This window comes from Manis pentadactyla, chromosome 11 (assembly GCF_030020395.1).
Source record: "Manis pentadactyla isolate mManPen7 chromosome 11, mManPen7.hap1, whole genome shotgun sequence".
In the NCBI taxonomy this organism is placed as follows: domain Eukaryota; kingdom Metazoa; phylum Chordata; class Mammalia; order Pholidota; family Manidae; genus Manis; species Manis pentadactyla.
Genome location: NC_080029.1, coordinates 45836377 through 45856396, shown reverse-complemented (window position 1 = coordinate 45856396; position 20020 = coordinate 45836377). Strand labels below are relative to the sequence as shown.

Here is a 20020-nt window from a genome sequence, read left to right as displayed (position 1 = left end):
ACAGGTGTAGCATGCAAAGAAGAAGAGGTTTGATTCAAATAGGAGATTGAATTTTTTAAATGAACAGAACTGAATCTTCCTAACAGAAAGGACACTTTTAACAATTAAGTATTATGGAATTATTTTATGCTATCAAGGAACTCTTCTAACCAGAGAGAAAACAAGAGGTTTGACAGGGAACAGAGGTGGCAGTGTTTGAAAAAACAACCCCGAAATTGTAGTTACACTATTTCATTTGAGAGCTGGTCAGCAGACCAGTTACATAAATTAGGAAAACATCAGGTGGTGGTTAAGTGCATGTAGCGCATTAAAACACGTGTGATGATGGATGGGTTGCTGCTTTAAGCTGGGTGGTCAGGAAACGCTTCGGTGAGAGGCAGCATTTAAGCTCTGTCTAGAATAAAACAACTAGCCACAGGACGACTAGGGACAGGGGAGCAGGAGAAGAGAGGGCAGTCTTCCCAGGAAGCAGCTACAGCTAGGGAGAAGGCCTGAGCTTGGTGTGTTTGAAGAACAAAAATAAGCTCATTGTGGCTAAGAGAACTGCCTCAGAGATCAGAGCCGCAGGGCCTAGGCCTGAGAGCTGCCCCTGAGGCTAAGGGGACAAGCTGTGCAAGGCAAAGATGGGTGTGTCTGTGGGCCAGACGGACCCTGAGGAAGGGAACAAGGGCCCCTGTTAAGATGCCAGTCTGGAGAAGCAAGGTGACTGTAACAGAGAGTCGACCACTAGAAGCCAAGAGCTGGGAAGGGCAATTATAAAGCCACTAGCCACAGAAGGTCATGGGACTTCCAGCCAAAGTCCCCAGTCGAGGAATTGGCAAGGAACCCACAAAAGCATTCCATGGAGGAAGAGGGCACCAACTCCAGAGTACATCTGTACCAGGTGAGTGTTCTTCTGCTCCCTTGTGTTGACCCCCCTCACCAGCCCCCAATCCCAGAGGACCCAGAGACAACTAGTGAATGGGGGAGCAAGGCAGGGCAGTAATGAGGGACACCAGCCCCACTCCCCACAGCAGGTGTCCCAGCCTGAAGCATACTTGAAGGAAGCGGAATGCAGGAAAGCAAGGGGAAGGGAGGGAGCTCTAAAGAGGTAAGATAGGGAAAGAGGCAAGCAAAAATGTCAGAGACTTTTCTGCGTAGTAAACTCTTTTGCTTATTTGTATTTTCTAATTTTTCTCTAATGGTATTAGTTTTTTAATAGAAGTATTGTGTATGTGTTTTTCAAAGGTTCAGTATTCAGTTCAACAAACAACAGTCTTCAAGGTTTATGCCATTTGAGATGATTTTTGAAGATCGTTGGCTTTGGCAGACAGAGCCATACAGGGAGGCGTTGTGTTGACCTGGGATGAGCCCAGGGCATGTTTATGTGAAAGGTTGTTCAGTTAGTCTGGAGTTCATGCCAATGAATAGTGGCAGGTGAAACCAGAGGTAGCACTACAGTTGTAAGTAAACAGACATGGCCATATTAGCTTAAGTAGTGGAGGGTTTCTGGTGAGGGTAGACATGCAGAGGAACCCAGAAAGAGCTGACCTCCCAACCAGGCCTCAGAAAAGAGAGACTGGAGTGGTCCCGGATCAAAGGAGGCTCCAGGAACCTCGAATGGAGGAGTGTGGCTCTCCAATTTGGGGCTCCATGTTGGCAGGCATCAGCTACTCTCCGCATGTCTGCTTCTTCTCTGCCCCAGCTGGCACCTTCTTTCCCTCTGCTCTGCAGGCTGTACATGGCCTCTTCTCCAGCTAATGGCATTCTTCCAAGTTCAGCTCCCACTGCTGTCTCATTCGGGAAAATGAGATCATTTTCCCAATGTCAAGAACTGAACTATAAAATATCTCTTTCTAAAGTGCCAAGAAGTACAATTCCTGACCCTGGGAAAGCAATTGGCCCAGCTCATTGATACCAGTCGGGAAACATCTTAGAGGCTGGTGGCCCTTGGGTACAACCAGCAGGGCTGGAAGTAAGAGATCCCACCATGTACGGAGGGGAGGGAGGGGACTAAAGACAGGAAGGCACAGCCATGTGGGATGAATCATGGATGCCAAAGGCTTGCCTCTTCAGCAAGGATCAATGACTGCAGCACTTCGACTTAAGAGGGCATGTGGCATATTCAGGCTTGGCTGTCCCTTACAGGTAAGGAATGGGTCAAAATATGGCAGGCCTCAAATTCCAGGGTAGGAGAATCTCTACTTGTGTAGGCAGAAGTGACTAGGACACACACACACACACACCCCTCCCTCTCCCTGCTTTGGGGACTTCAGGGTGGTGTTTGGATGCAAACTAGGCATTCTGCTTTTTCTTTCCTATATAATGGGAAAAGAGGGTTACCTCAGCAGGGCGTTTTCATATAACCTAGGGGGAGATTTTTTTTTTTACTAAGGTATCATTGATATACAATCTTATGAAGGTTTCACATGGGCAACATTGTGTGGTTCCACGTTCACCCTATTACATTCACCATATTATCAAAGCGCCCCTCACACCCCATTGCGGTCACTGTCCATCAGCGTAGTAAGGTGAGTCACAACTTGTCTTCTCTGTGCTCTACTGCCTTCCGTGTGACCCCCCTACATTGTGTGTGCTAATCATAATACCCTTTAATCTCCATCTCCCTCCCTCCTCAACCCCTTCCCTTTGGTAACTGCTAGTCCCTCGGAATCTGAGTCTGCTGCTGTTTTGTTCCTTCAGTTTTGTTTTGTTGTTATACACCACAAATGAGTGAGATCATTTGGTACTTGTCTTTCTCTGCCTGGCTTATTTCACTGAGCATAATACCCTCTAGCTCCATCCATATTGCAAATGGTAGGATTTGGTTTCTTCTTATGGCTGAATAATATTCTATTGTGTATATGTACCACCTCTCCTTTATCCATTCATCTATTGATGGACACTTTTGTTGCTTCCATAGTGCTGTGAAAACAGGGGTGCATATATCTTTTAGAATCAGGGATCTTGTTTTCTTCGTGTAAATTCCTAGGAGTGGAATTCCTGGGTCAAATGGTATTTCTATTTTTAGTTTTTTGAGGACCCTTCATATAGCTTTCCACAATGGTTGAACTAATGTACATCCCCACCAACAGTGTAGGAAGGTTCCACCTAGGGGCAGATCTTAGGCAAAGGTTAAGACAACTGTGTGACAACTCCCTGATGCTCAGCAGTAAGATCTTTTTAACCTAAGTGTTTCCCCAACATAGCTAAAAATATACTGCACAAAGATACAATATACACTCAGGGTGTAACCCTCATGCAAATGAGGGTGGGCTCATGCTGTGAAGTGGTTAAAAATGCTTTTTGCTGCTGAAAACTGAAAAGGATGAAAAGACAATGGTGAAAAAATTTTGGAGCTGGATGTTTGAGTAACTAAATGGCCAAATGTGAGAAGGAAGACATGTCTATGTTCTGGCCAATTCTCCTTGTGAGATTCTTGAAGACAGGAAGGCATAAACTACTACTTTCACAACATGAACTGATTGTGACTTGTACTACATTATTCTATCACAGGAAGAATACAGTAAATGCTAAAAAACTACTTAAGTACTGGTGTATTCATTCAGTAGATAATTACTAAACACAAACCAAGCAGAATAGTCTGTAGGAAAGGCAGGATGGGCCCTCGGTGGGTGTTTAATAGCAGAAAGAAAGCTATATTCAGTAAGAGATCCTTCAATCTGATTCCTTAGGAAGTACCAGCCTCTCTTAGTTTTAGTTTTCCCTTTGAAAGTGTTCATCATTTGAAACACTGTCCTCTGCCCGTATAAACTAATCATTTTCACATCAGACCAAGTTTCAGGTATCTTTATAATCTCATTATATTCTCCCTCCCCCAATCCTACTTTTGCCAAGTGATGTCTGTTCATTTTGCCTCTTTTTCCAGATAAAATAAACTGTTCAATCTGTGTGGCTCACGCAAATGCCACAACTGAACCAGGCAGGTAACTCCAAATGTGAGAGGCGGCAAGTGGAAAAATGAAGAACTGGAAGTCCTTTCAGGTTAACATTTTATTGAAACCAGTACAAGCACCATGCTTAACAGAAGACTGTCCAAAATAAACATGCAATATGAACTAGCAGAGACCGAAACCACAGCTCAAGTTGTGCCAGTTGGTGCGATGACAGGGCACTGTTAAAATTCACAAGACTAGACCATTAATGTTTCAAGTCTCCTGAATGAGGTTATATTGGACCATCTAGATCAGTGGGAATTATCCTGGCATGTTAGTGATCTGAAACAATATTCAAGTAAGTATATGCGTATGAACTATATTCCCAAAAGCAAGAAATTCTATCACAACCGTAATGTAGCTGTTTTAAATATTATAGAAACATGATCACAGGTTGGAAATGTCAAATGGCATAAGAGTCAACAAATTTCTCAAGAATATTCAACTTGGGACCATGGGTGTTAAATGGCCTAGAAGATTTACATTCTCCCAGAAATACAAAATAAGCTTTGTCCAGAAATGTTTGAGACACTTCTTCACATAAGTTATAAAGGCTCAAATTCTGTAGATTCCAGTATTATCAGTCAGTGAACAAACAGGGAAAGCAACCATAACAAGAATATTTCAGTTGACAGAATACAAATTACTCTCTACTTCCACCAAATATCAGCATTTAAACTCTTATGAAAATATCTATTCGTCACTAGTCCACATGGATTAATGACATTGCTCAGACTTTCAAGCAGTTGAAACATTTTTTTAAGTACACCTTCCTTACTACCTATATGGGTGGGAATAAAGACAGCCAATGTTAATTTGGCAATGAACTCCTCCAAGCGGAAATTTTTAGTTAAAGTGTCAGAACAGGATACAGTTTATGGCTATGGTTGACTCCTGAAAATAGGAGATAAAAAGGGAGAGAAAAGAGCTGACAGACATTTTGCTACAAAGATTATTTAGTACTGACAATAAAAAATTTAGCAATGCCCTCTTAAACAAGAGTATGTTTAACTGCGCTAGGCATTTAATAAACTTTTTAGAAATAGACAATTTGAACATATATTTTGGAAGTCAATTAAACAAAAACAGTCAAACAACTTTTTCCTGACATAATGACTTCAATACCAGCACAAAGTGAGTATTATTCAAAACTCAGACATTTTGGAATTTCAGCATAGTAACCTGACAACAGTTCTCTTCATGTCACTTATGTTGCCACCAAAAGCGTATCAAAAACATGCTGTGATTGATTACTAGATGGTTCTATCTTGACAACATTAAACACTATGCAGAATTTTTGCAAGGCCAACTATTTCAAAACTAATGCTGGCTTAGACGACCTTGAAGGAGGTTCCCAGGAAAAAAGCTGATGCCAAAAAGGAAAGATCAAGATCTGAATGGGAATGGCTGTACCAGAAAGCTATGGAATGTAAAAACTGGAATTATGAAATCTGGAGTTACTATTTGAGAGAAAGCAGAAAAAGAGCTCAAATAGGAAATTACTTGAAAAGAACAATGCACAATTTGGTTAGATGAATGGGAAATTTAGATAAAACTGAAAACACTCTAGAGCATGGGATTTATTTGTAAAGCTCCCTATAGCACAGAGGGAGTAAAAAAAAGTTCTACTCATCTCCAATCTATTATCTTGCAAAATGTTATTGATAAAGAGTGAGACAAGCTCAAAAAAGCATGGTTTATCATAGCTCTTTGCATCTGTTAGAGAACAAGGGAACTAAGAGTTCTGTGTATAGAGGTCAATATTATCTGACATTATGGAAGACTTTCAAAAACAAAAAAATAAAAATATGCAGGACAAAATAAGGAACCTCATTGAAAGTACATTCTTGCAGCACTAATTTCTCTTATTGCTGCAAACCAGGTGAAACAAAATTTAATTTCCTTCATTCAAAAGCATTAAAAACACTCTCCATTCACTGGGATTACATTTACATTTCTGAAGAATTATAAGCATTATTCTCCAATGCCAAATAGCTGTTTAAAGAATTCTTAAATTTCCTGATGAAGCTTTCTCTCTAGAAATTGGAATAAAGAATCCTCCCCACTTATAAACCAAAACAAATACCCACTCTAGCACGTCCTCATCTCTTACTTCCTATTGCTTCCTGTTTTTTAGAGTAGTGAAGCCAGTTTTGGGAAACAGAAGATTCAATATTGTGGAAATTCCAACTATCTTTACCTCTATTAAAGTTGGCACAGAAACCTCAAAAAAATACAAAGAGCATATAAATCGAAAATACACCAAACTTAAAAAATAATGAATGCCCTTACTAGTTTTAAAATGACTAAGATATTCTTAATATAAGAATTCATTCACCAAATTTGGTTAGCCTTTAGAGTCTCAAATTAATGGTAAGCAGTTACTTTAATGTTCTTAAAGAACATGCTGTGTTAGAATCCTTGCTTTATAACAGAATGACATCCTCTAACAAAACAGATGTCCAATTTACAATATTATCTTCTGACATTTAGGATATAAAATGTGATTTCTATAGATGTGTTAATGTTATTAACTATGGCCAAGGTTTTAAGTCATATTTTCCTATGGCACAAAACTAATCACAAATATACCCAAAATTATAACTCTCAACTGCCATATATTCACTAATGCAAGCAGATAGTTGGAATTTTAAAAATATGAAGTTGATTTTATTACAAATTTCAGATATATATGTTAGAAAATTGTTTTGCTTTGATCTTTTACAAAAGTATTAATTTCACCAAGTCTGGAATATTGGCAGTGTAAAAGTCTTAAACTAATTTTAAAGCTAACAAATCAAAGGCACAGTATTAACACATTCAAAATAACTAGTGTTCACAGGACAATATTAAGAGGTGTTTTATAAATAAAGCATTATTAACCTAGATTCAAAAACTACCTAAAAATGACACAACCAGGAATGAAACCCATGATTAGTTATAACCTATCAATTTCTAAGACTAAGATGCTATTTTCCATAAGAAGAAACCCAAAGAGTCTTAACTTTATTATAAAATCCCAGACTTTAAGAATGAGCAATTTGGGGGGGACTTGATTAAAAAGATCTAGGAAACCAAAGAAGGCATGGAATTGATGAAAATTTATTTATAATGCAGGTTATACTGCAGTAAGTTATTATTCATGGCTCAAAATTGGGTCACTCAAGCCTTTTACCCCAAATTAGTTTCAAACATTTGACAAGTGGTAATACGCTATTTTCATATATAAACTGCTAATATCCTGTATTTGTCAAAAGGAGGCAACTGTTTATCACAATTTAATGCCCTCTTTCCAATGGTGTCTGTCAATAGTAATAAATTCTGAATGATAAGTTATAGAAATTAGTCACAAGAGTGCAAAAAGTCCCTGGAGAGTAGTCCACCTAACAATTACAAATATAAGGAAACACTTTTACAAAGTTTCATTACTGTGAAGATGATTTCCCCTTTGTTCAAACTTTGGGCAAATGAAGAAATTTTCTTTACTGCAGGAAACAAACTGTAAGTAACAGTGCATTTTTAGGCATAAGTATTTATGTCTGGTTCCAGTATGGTCAGGTTAATACATAAATACTTTAGAAACACAGAAGTTCACATTAGTGGAAAAATCCAAGTTTCTCACGCAACCACTCTTCAGTTAGGTCTTCAGTATTTCTTATTTCAAATACCTTAAGAAAAAAAATTGGAGTCATACTCTGACACTCTTAAAAAAAAATCAAACATATTGTATATTTGAGTATTAAATATCAAATTCTCTTTTATGTTGATCATGACCTTATCTGTGCAAATTAGATGTACCTTACTTTTTAAAAATGCTAAGTATACAGTTACCAAAGTTTAACGATTAAGATAGCATAAAACCAAAACTCTCTTAAAAGCATAAATCTATAAATCTTACAGAGTAGTTCTACATATCTTACCCACTAGTACACATAAAAAATCTATCTAGTTAGTTAGGAACTGGAAGAACATATGCTGGTCCTCCATAGCTGGGTGAAACACCAAGCGATAGACTATTTTGATAAGCATGGACTACAGGTCCACAGCCACAAATCTCCAACAAGAATCGGAACACATGCAGGCCTCGATAATATATTGGCAAGAGAGACACAGTGTAATAGAGCAGAATCTCAGGCCAGATGTGAATGTGAATCCCAGTTCTGTCATTTACTATTATGCAACCCTGTGCAAGTCATTCATTCTGCGAACCTCAGTTTCTCTAACTACAGAACAGGAATATCACCATCAACTTCACAGAATTGTGGTGAGGGTTCAATGGGATTATTTATAAAAGTAAATTTTAACTGGAATGCCTTAATTCTAGCACTTCAGGGTGTACATGGGATTAAAGTAGACCTGAAGCTGTTCAGACAGCTCCTTCCTAACCACTCAATCCCCTTGGAATAATTCCAGGGTGTTTGATGGTGTAAATGAAGAGGAAAAGTAGTGTCCATAACTTGGTGGTATCAGTGGTAATCATAGGGGCTAAAAGAAAAAAAGGGGGCATTTAAAGACATCCCCTGGGTTGATTACGCATCCAAGGGGAAAATATTAATGCCATCCTTAAAATAAAACTTGAAAGGAAATATTTAATACCATTTCAGTGATATAAAATTCTATTCCAATACCCTGTATATGCTTTTCAACACAAATATGTGGAAGTTAAGTAAAGTTTAAGTACCCCTCTTACTTTGAAACCTTCAATAATTGCAATAAAACAATGGGCACATGTTAAATCTTAAAACCAGGGTCTCACATAGAACAGACTGGTTTAGCTTAATAAAGTTAATACTAATAAATATTCTTAACAATTTAACTTTAGATTTGGGAAGAGTATGGTTAACTGCATAATATGGAGTTTCTATACAGAATTTAGTTCATTTAGTTATGGTAAAAAGGCCGAGAAAAACTTCAATGCTGACTTTTTATCAGAAATTATACAATGGAAGATAAAAAACTCTCAATAGATTAAAATAGTTACAGTGGCTTTTCTAAAGCTGCCTACATTTTGAATGTGATTTCTTCTAATCAACTTAAAATTTCTATTCAAAAGGACACTTTTGGTTAAAGACTTCTATCATTCTATTTCCAACTAATAAATAGCTCTAATTACCTGCTCTGTTCTAAATCACTTTCTCCTGCAGAAGAAATACTTAACTCTTCAGATTATTTTAGTTACGGCTCTAAACTCTAAGGGGAAATACGGCCTCCATAAGCAGGTCAAATACAAATACCACCTTGGTCAGTTCAGCTGTTTGCACTAGCTTATTCTTACTCCCAGCATACATCATCTGTTGTTCAGGCTTACACCCTGGAAAAGAGATATTAGTGCAGAAATGAGACTTAGATTTTGAAAAGGTGATAGGTTTTTATTATTTACTTCTTAAAATGATACATTTAGGATTTCCTATACTATCAAGTTTATAAAAACTTCAGTCTAAATGTGTCTGGGCTGTATTTTGAATCTCATACTGCCTGCACAGAGACACAGCTAAATTACAATAAGCCTGTAAGTCAGCAAAAATAAATGAGGTTGGCTCTCTGTAGATCTTGACTTTTCATGCCTTATAAACACTTAAGAACTATTCAACACCATCTTAATTTTGACATTAAATATCAGTATCAATTTTACAGATGCCTAACATACATAGGTTTGGAGATGCTGGTAGGGAGCTCCGCCCAGAAAAAAAGTTGCAGTCTGCTTACATATTAAGCTAAATATATACTGCAGTATATTTTAAATGCAAAGTAAATGATACAAATAGTACAGTTCAGAGAAGAGTTCAACGAGTACAGAGTTTATTGTGAGCTTGGACAGTGGTGGTAGTGGGAGTTTCGCTGATAATGGATACCTTAAATATCAACAAGCCATTTTAATATCCAATGTAAACTACTCTGGGGCTATTTTCAAGATTATAGGTTATCATTGGTAACTACTATTTTAAAGAAAAACACATATATATCATTATTATACATAAAGCTTAAATACTTATAAACAAAATTAAAACATAGAAGAAAATGTACTTTTGATATTTTAAAATGTCATTGCATTTCAAATTCCTAAAAAAAGTGTGCATGATTTGAACAATTATACATCTAGGAATTTTTCCCAGGAAAACAAACAATTTCTAAGAGATGATGCTTTATAGTAACTACTTTCTAGGGATGCATTCATGTGTACACACACACCAATTTAGGTTACTGAACATTTTTCATCTTTAAAACAAGCATAAAATTTGTCCAGTGTAAGAAATGGTTTGATTAGATCAGAACCAATATGGACTATTTCAAGAAATTCACTTACCAACAGGACTGGAGAAAATAAAGCACAGAGGATATGAAACTCTTCCATCATCATGCTGGTATTTATAACTATACACAATGAAGGTTTTTCTCAAGTTAAAGAAACTAAAATATTTACTGCTTTATGTGAGACAAATACTCACAACGTTCTACAAGAAAATACACATCTAGGGAGCTAGTAGGTGGTAAATTTCTATCTTAATCATTCAGGCCACACCTTTATTATTAATTATCTCTTCACAAAACTATAAATGGGTCCTCAAAATAAATTATAAAACATATAATCTCTCAAAATTAAATTATTAAAATACTGCATAATATACTCCAAAAGTATAGATTTTATGTAGATTTTTAAAATTTTTATTGTAAACACATAATAATAAAAAAATTTTAATTAAATAATTCATCCCACTAATACATCAACTTTTCATTTTCTTAGTCCAATGTACACAAACATATTTTAATTTGGTTATGATGATAGTGTAGAAGATAATATCGTAAAATATATGTCTTGTAAAAGTTGAGCAAATGAACCTGATCTGTTTGTTTATTTATTCATAAATAAATTCTGGCCACTAAAGAAAACAAATCTTTTTAAAGCACTAAGAAAAGGATATCGAGGTTGTCGTTCAGGTAGTTCATCTTTAAGTTCATCTGGTGAAATGCCCTGGCACCATGAAGAGAAATAATTTTTAAATGTTTTCTTACCCATACATCCTTGAGAGAGATACTGAGCACCTTCTACTAACAGGTATAAATTCATAACCCTACCCCATGACATCAAATCTCATTTTACTAAATTATATATAGGCTGAGGTTACTAAACCTCCAATCCAATGAAAACCCACCCCAGCCCACTCAATGTAGTTCTGTTTATTAACTAAACATGGGGCTGCAAGGCACTGTAGTCTATGCTCATGTTTCAACTGTCAGGAAATCCTGAGTGAGATAAGCCAACCTCTCAAAGGAAACAACAATGTCTGATTTGAGGGGGGAATTAATTTCTTTTCACTCTAAATCAGTTGTTAAACTTGGCAAACTAAATACTGAAGTGACATGGTTCTGGTTTTTGATTACTGGCTAAGCAATTTAAAAAGTAAGTTGTAAAGTTGACTTAATTTTTATGGGATATACAGCCCTACTACCACTTATTACACTGGATTTCATTAATATTTTCAAGATGATTAAATTAGACACACCACACAATAATTAACACATGCTTTCCATACATAATGAGCACATATTTAAAGGTTTAAAACTCATTTTAAAAGTACATGTAACTAATACAGACTTCTCTGGGCAATAAGAGTTGCTTAACTATAAAACCATATTTAGCTGATCAAACAAACCTCAAGCTCTTCATCCAGTACCACCAGGCGTTTATCCTTATCAATCTTCACTAAAATAAAAACACAATGTGAGTAAATTGTGATTCTAGTGTGGCTCTGATCTACCCAATCCAGAGTCTCAGCCCTTTTTTTGGCATCTAAAAATAAAACATCAAGAAACACAAGCATAAAATTCATTCTCACTTTTAGTTTACAGTCTATTAGCTGGCTTTACTTTTCAAGCAGACAGTGTTTAAAAGCTTTTACCCACCACTGCCAGAACCTAATTTGCTTATTTCAAACTTTATGTCAACTCCTTATATTTACTGTGTATATGAAGAACTTTGTAACTCAAATGCAACTTCCTAGATAAGAAAAGGTCTGAAAGGGTGACTTGATTGAGACCGGTCTATGTAACATGGTCAGACTACAAGGGAAAAGTGGACCAACAATTAGGACAGAGGAACTGCCAGATTCCCAGCCTTTCCAGAGTCAGGAATTCATGGTACAGGTGTAAGCATGATTATTCTGAGAAGAGAATTACCAAACAACAGTGATATCCATAATCAAATATATGTGACATAATCTGAAGCCAAAATGAAATATGTTTAGATAATCCATGCCTCTATTCTTTTCCATTACTCTGAAGAGTTAGAAGTTTTTGGTTTTATACTAATAAGTATACCCTATGAGATACAATAAGATTTCAAATATCTTTACTTTTTTTTAAACTAAAGTATCATTGATATACAATCTTATATTGGTTTCAATTATACAACACAGTGGTTCAACAGTTACCCATATTATTAAATCCTCACCCCTTCTAGTGTGGTCATTATCTATCAATGTAGTAAGATATAACAGAATCATTAACTGTATTCTCCATGCTGTACTACTGTCCTTATGACCAACTTACATTCTGGTTGCGAATTATTGTGCCCCTTTATCCCTTTCCCCCTCCCCGCCAACCTCTCCCCCTTAGTAAACACTAGTCCCTTCTCAGTGTCTGTGGGTCTAATGAAATAGCTTTACTTTTTGAGTAAAATGTCACTGACACACATTTTACTTTTAAAAACTGTATGCCTAACTTGCAGTATTTATTTGTAACAGAACTAGAATTCATGATAAGATGTCACCACCTCATTAATTCACATCTCCAGATGCATCTCTGATAAGCAGTCTATAGTTTTATATTTTCACCCCCTCATCCTTCATTCATCTTTCTAAATCAGTACCTACATATTAAATATTACCTAAAAGTATAAAATAAATCTGCACAACATCAGATCTATCTCACATGGAGAGGCAATATGCAAATAATCACTCCTTCCATTGTCAGAAGTCAGGAATATTTAAAGGTATTCTCCATGAAACTAGAGTTAAAGTCTGGAATTGAAACAAGGCGCTAAATCACTTTGAACACAATGCAGAACTTTTTATCATTTTAGGTATGAATGAATGGATGAGGATGAATGGCCAACCACTTTTAGTCCCCTGAGAAATGAAAGGATGGAGTTGGATGGGTCACATCAAATGACCAAGTGACTAAGAACATCTTCTCTGGAGCTGTGCAGGCAGCTGAGGGGGGAAGGTAGAACACTCCACCTCCATTCAGGGGTTTTAGCTGTTACTTTTTTGAAAGTGATCTAAAAGGTTAGGAATGTGGGATTAAAGCAGGAGGTGGCAAATTATTTCTAAAGGCTCAGTTCATTCAATGTAGCTATAAGATAAAAAAAAAGACCATGTAACTGAGGCAATCACTTTTAGCTTACTTATAATGGCAGCATTGTTTGTTTCTTTGCGAAAACGAAACTTTCTCAGCTTTTCCACTAAATCTTCAGCAACATCACAAACCACCAAAGACTCACTCTGGAAAAAAAAAAAAAAAAATCACATATAAAATACCATGACTTCAATAAATATACATGCTAAAGGTATAAAATCTAATACCTTTAAAAGGCATACTGACACCTACAAATATCATAACTGTGTAAAAGCATTAACATGAAACAATGAACACTTAGCGCTTTTAAATCTACCAATCTTTGTATCTATATTATTTAATTATTCATCTCATATGCAGGGTATAACTTTAACTTTCTCTTTGGTGAATAAATATCTCAAAGAATAGACAAACAGTAATATACAACTTCATGAGAATCTGGAGAGGAAGGGAGGAATATGGGAAAATTCAACTTTTAGAAAGTAGAGTATTTTTGCAATATGCAGAAAGAACAGGAAAATAATCTTAACTGTACTTAGAATTAAGACCGTGACTCATTTTTGGGTTTTGCAACTATGAACAAAATACAAATAAACAGAAGTATGAAAAAAAACCATGAGAGGAACCAATAACATTTTATATCTTAAATGATTATGTAGATAAAGAAAGGAGCTATTAAGAATTAAGAAAGCAAAAGCAAATGAAAAAATATAAAAATTACGAGAAACTTTTATGGATCATGAAAAAATTAGACTCTTCTCCAGGAATTTGGCAATGAAATGTTGAAAAGGACTTTTCTTTTAGTGGTACAAATGTATCACTACTGCAAACATGGAAATCTTTTTTCTTTTTTTTAATGTACAAAACTTCAAATACAAAGGTAGAGAACAATATAGTGAAGCCCTATATACACCTATTACTCAGTTTCAACCATTGTCAATACACAGCCAATTTTATTTCATATGACATCTCAATACTGCCCCCATAGACTGTCAGACAGTAAAGACCAGAAATCATCTCAACTGTATGTTAGTATGTATCATTAAAACGACAGTATGTACTATTAAGAACAATATAAGAATTAACAAGGTTCACATTCTTTGGTCTCTTCATATAAAGGTTCCCCCCTCCTTCTTCAAGATGAGACCAATGCTAAATACATATGTCTCATTATAACCCAAAAGGATTAAGGATTCCAATTTTAAGTTAAAATAAAAATTTAATGGAAGGCTGCTTTTCTGTGTTGGGTAAATGAGAGCATATGTTAAAGCGGGAAACGGCTCTCAATTTTAAAATGTCCCTTAAATTCAGAACACTGGTAATATACATGGCGTGAAATACCAAAGGATATGCTGTTTACAATTAGACAGCACACCACACCAATAGGTTACTACTAACCAATGCTCCCATAAGAGTCATGTACATCCATCCTTTTAGTTTTCTTTAGAAAAAGAGATGCTAAGTCATATGGAGCTTCCTGAAGGTAATATTCAACCCTTGTCTTATTTTTTTCTATCTTTCAAGAAGAATATAGAAGTCAGAAAACTAGAATTTCCTTTCTCTCCTCAACAAAAGGGAGAGCCCACTAGTGAAACTAGTAATTATTTTAGATTTTTGTTTGGGAAAAGACCAATTCATCATCAAAGTTTCATCTTCCAGCTCTGACAGTCACAGCTGCCTGTGCAATCCTGACATTCTAAGGATCAGAAACCAAATGAAGAACAGGCTGTGATGTAATTTATATAGCCTTTTTCTTTTGCATTTTTACCCTTCCAAATACCATACAGCCAAAAATTCCTTCCTACAAGAAAAAAAGGACCTAGAACCAGTCAACTCTAATTGCTTACAGTTAGTAGAAGCATTTAAGAATGAGTATAATGCCCTGAAAGCAACTTATGTGGTAAATATTAAAACACATAGTGAAGTGGAGAGTTGAGCTCAAGTGTTCATTTATTGGTTTATGCACACAATGAACACTTAATGAGTGTCAGCATGTGCTAAGTGTTAGGGATACAAGCATATAAAATGAGTAAATAAATAAAAGGGACCTGACTCAAGGAGCTTATATTATAGTCCAGAAGAGAACAGACCTACTTCAGAAGGATCAGGTAAAAAAAATGTACTTGATTGTACCTGTGATAAGAACTAGAAAGAAGAGACACAGATGCTTTGAGAACTTATGATTAGTAAAGAACAGTATGGTCATAGGAGGCTTGCCTGAAAAAGACTCTACAGGACCAAAACTGTCTATGCAAAAACCCCCATGAACGTAATCATAGTACATGTAAGATAAGGCCAGCGTGACTCAGGCACAGAGATGAGTAGGAACATGGTGTTAAGATTTGGTTGGTAGGGACTGGACCATATAGGGCGCAGTGAGTCATATTAAGTATTTGGTCTCTATTCCGTGAGCAAAGGGAAGCCACTAAGGTGTTTTAAGCAGGGTGGTTATGGGAAACATGATCAGATTTGCACGCAGGAAACAGGCAAAGAGCCAGGATAGGATGAACAGAGCTAGGTAACTGGCAAGACTAATCCAGGTGAGACTTGAAAAGTAGCTTAGGTTGATGAGGATAAAGAGAAGTAAATACTATTAATTATAGTTAACATATATGAAAAGCTATGAAACAAACACTGTGCTACGTTCATTCTCAAAACAGTCACATAAGATGGGTTTTATTATCCTCATTTTGAAAGAAACTAAGGCTTAGAGAAGTTAAGTATCTTCCCTGAAGTTATGCAACTAGTGGAGCCCAGATTCAACCTACCCAGGCTGACGTCTAGCCCACTCTTAACCATTAGTAGGGACGTGATGACAGATTGGATATTGGGAGGGGTGTGTTAGGAAAACGGGTTACCAAAATTACTCCTTTGCTTCTCATTGGGGTTACCGACTAATGCTACCTTTGACCAAATTAAGGAACACTGAAGAAGATGAGGTTTGAGGAGAAAGAGCAGAATCTCTGTTTTGGACAAACTGAGATGGCTTTGGGGAACCCAAGGAAAAAGCTTCTCTGGGGATGCTAACTAAATTGTGGAATACATATAGATCTGGGCTAGATGTCAGAAGCAAGGTCCGCCCAAACAAATTCACAAGTTATCTGCATATAGGTAGGTGGTAACTGAAACTATGAATGTAGGTAAGACAGGATAGAGAAACTAGAGAATGAGAAATGAAGCATTAGGAATGCACCTAAGACTCCTGCGAGTGACATTCAGGGAGGGAAAATGGTCTCCTGAACAAAGATGGGCCAACAGCATAAGTAGGAGACAAACCAGTTCTGTATCCCAGAAGCCAAGAAGAAACACGGGGGACAAAAGTGGTCAACACCCTGGAATGCAGCTAAAAGGTCAGGAAAAATGAGAATTGAAGAGAGTCCCTTGGATTCAGTAACCATGACAAGATCTATTCAATGGAGGTGGGTTGAGAAATGAGTGGGAGGTCAGAGACTGTGCAGTGGCGGTTCCTATGTTTTGTTTCTAATTAAAGAGGCAAATATATTTAAAAAGTCAATGAGAAAGATCCAGAAGATCCTTACTAATCAACTGATTTAATTCTCCAATTTATTTTTTAACGTGAGATCCAACTTATATGAGAACGGAAGCCAGAGCCCCAGTCCAAGCAAAAAACAAAAGCTTTGGACACTTTAAGGCCAAGCGCTAAGGCCCTGGGTCAAAAGGTTTCCAACAACCAGAGCTCGAAGAAAGCAAGGATAAGGAGAAATCCTTAGGCAGGCCGGGGGCGAGGGAGGAGGCAAGCTAAGGCGAGGCCGAGAGAACCGAGTCGGAATCCGAGCCCTCCCGGCAAAGGCTACCAAGCGGAAGGTACTCGGCGCGAGCAGTCCCCTCCAGCCTGGCCCGAGGCCTGCAGAGAAACCGGATTTGGGAGAGCCAACCGCGGCGCCGGACCCCCGGCCGCTCCGCCCCTTCAGCTCCGGAGCTGCAAGTCTCCATCCAGAAGGCTCCGGCAAGGACGACCCACCCCTCCGGGCCGCACCCTAGTCCCGGGGCCCGCTGGGCAGGTCGACCCCCAGCTCGGCAGGAGGATGCTGCTTTTACGCGGGGCGGCAGCGGCGTCTGGGAATGCCAGCTCTCTGCTTGTGGGCACCGGCCAGAGGCCGCCAACCCTCCCCGGGCACAGCCCGCCGACACCAGCTCTGGCAACCAGGAAAGCCCGGCTGGCTGGCCCAGCCCTCTGGCCCCCGCCTCCCCAGCGGCAACTCACCATTTTCCTGCCGCCCGTCAGCAGCCTCTCACCTTCCCTCGGGCCCCTTTAAGAACGGCACGGCGGTCGCCTTCCTTCCTGCCCTGGCGCCAGGCACAGTCGCCCCCACAGACAAACGCGGGCCGCGGCGGGCCAGCACGTGACCGCGGACGGCGGGCGGCGCGGCTCAAAATTAGCCGGAACGTGAGCGCCCGCCTGCTTCTGCACATTCCAGGAGAGAGGGTTTTGTCTGATGGGGAGGGAGTCACGGTGCCAAAATGCACTCCTAAAATTCAAGCCAGCTCTTGCTTCCCTTTAACTTTCTTCAGATTGATAGCAGTCTCATAGTGACGTGATTAAGTCAATGATTTCAGTGGTAAATGTGTGTTGTTGACCGCAATCAGTTCTTCCCCATGTGATCGCCCACAAACCAAGGCATCCAGGCATGCCTCCCACCCTCTCCGCAACCTTACCCCGCAATGTCCCCCACCTTCCAGTACTTGGATAATATACTTCTTTTCTCAGTGATGTTTGTTTATTTTAAGTATAATTGAATGATAATTGATGTCTAGAGGACTGCTCTCGTGAGTCATTGCCTAATCGCACATTGGAAGATGTGCTAGGAGGTGCAGACTTCCTGGGGCAAGTGGTGAGGAGAGTGGTTTGGAAGAAGAAAAGCTTGAACTCTAGAAATCATACAAGTGCTTTCAATAAAAGAAGCTGCCTAGGCAAGATCTCACATGGTGCCTGGTCCATAATAGGTGCTCAATTAATATTTGTCCAGTGAGTGAAAGAACCAAAGAAAAAAATCCCGAACATTGTGGTTACTACATTCAACCATATTATCAAGTCTCCCAAATACCCCATTGAAGTCAGCGTAGTAAGATGCCACAGAGTTATTACTTGTGTTCTCTGTGCTAAACTGCCTTCCCTGTGACCCCCGACACAACATGTGTACTAATCATAATGCCCCTTAATCCCCTTCTTCCTCCCCTTTGGTAAGCAATAGTCCCTTCTTGGAATCTGTGAGTCTGCTGCTGTTTTGTTCCTTCAGTTTTGCTTCATTGTTACACTCCGTAAATGAGGGAAATCATTTGGTACTTGTCTTTCTCTGCCTGGCTTATTTCACTGAGCATAATAACCTCTAGCTCCGTCCATATTGTTGCAGATGGTAGTATTTGTTTTCTTGTTATGGCTGAATAGTATTCATTGTGTATATATATCACCTCTTCTTTATTCACTCATCTACTTACTAATGGACACTTAGGTTGCTTCCATATCTTGGCTATTGTAAAGAGTGCTGCGGTAAACATAGGGGTGCATATGTCTTTTTGAATCTGAGAAGTTGTTTTCTTGGGGTAAATTCCTAGCAGTGGAATTCCTGGGTCAAATGTTATTTCTCTTTTTAATTTTTTGAGGCACCTCCATATTGCTTTCCACAATGGTTGAACTAATTTACATTCCCACCAGCAGTGCAGGAGGGTTCCCCTTTCTCTGCATACTCGCCAGCATTTGTTGTTCCTAGTCTTTTTGATGTTGGCCATCCTAACTGGTGTGAGGTGATATCTCACTGTGGTTTTAATTTGCATTTTCCCTGATGATTAGCGATGTGGAGCATCTTTTCATGTGTCTGTTGGCCATCTGAATTTCTTCTTTGGAGAATTGTCTGTTCATATCCTCCACCCACTTTTTAATAGGGTTATTTGCTTTTTGGGTGTTGAGGCATGTGAGTTCTTTATATATTTTGGGATATGTCATTTACAAATATATTCTCCAATACTGTAGGATGCCTTTTTGTTCTACTGATGGTGTCCTTTGCTGTTCAGAAGATTTTTAGCTGGATGTACTCCCATTTGTTCATTTTTTATTTTGTTTCCTTTGCCCAAGGAGATGCGTTCAGGAAAAAGTTGCTCGTTTATATTCAAGAGATTTTTGCCTATGTTTTCTTCTAAGAGTTTTTATGGTTTCATGACTTACATTCAGTTCTTTGACCCATTTCAAGTTTACTTTTGTGTATGGGGTTAGACAATGATCCAGTTTCATTCTCTTATATGTAGCTGTCCAGTTTTGCCAACACCAGTTGTTGAAGAGGTGGTTGTCATTTCCCCATTGTATATCCATGACTCCTTTATCATATATTAATTTGCCATATATGCTTAGGTTTATATCTGGGCTCTCTATTCTGTTCCATTGATCTCTGGGTTGAATTATTAGAATTTTTAAGGTTTGTAAATTTAATGAATTGTTAGCATGTTAATAAATAACATTAAATCAGGGTTCAACAAATTTAATACAATACTTATATTTTCTTATAAATTAGAAAAGTAAAAGTATTAGCCATAAGAAATTCCACAGATCAACTACATTCTCATAGTGATCTGCCCCCATAATACTTTTTACTGTGAGAAGGAAACCGGTAAGCATGACACATAGTACCATGTTAAAAATGGCGGGAGAGAAAATGATTGTTAGTGGTCCATAAGCAATTATACTTGACGTTAACATAGATTCTCCCCTTACCCCTATG

General features: G+C 38.0%; 1 protein-coding gene across 2 annotated transcripts; it reads right to left on the bottom strand.

Moving 5' to 3' along the window:
- Positions 1-3975: 3975 nt before the first annotated feature.
- Positions 3976-17653, bottom strand: GMFB (glia maturation factor beta). Of its 2 annotated transcripts, none has more exons than XM_036918278.2 (7): positions 17515-17653; positions 13339-13435; positions 11588-11637; positions 10856-10905; positions 10240-10325; positions 9173-9246; positions 3976-7603 (listed from the first exon to the last, which is right to left on the bottom strand). In XM_036918278.2, the coding sequence occupies exons 1-7, from the start codon at positions 17515-17517 to the stop codon at positions 7532-7534; spliced, it is 432 nt and encodes a 143-aa protein (XP_036774173.1). In that variant the 5' UTR covers positions 17518-17653; the 3' UTR covers positions 3976-7531. The 2 variants fall into 2 exon arrangements, with proteins under 2 accessions (XP_036774173.1, XP_036774182.1); XM_036918287.2 differs by having other exon boundaries at positions 10240-10322.
- Positions 17654-20020: the final 2367 nt, after the last annotated feature.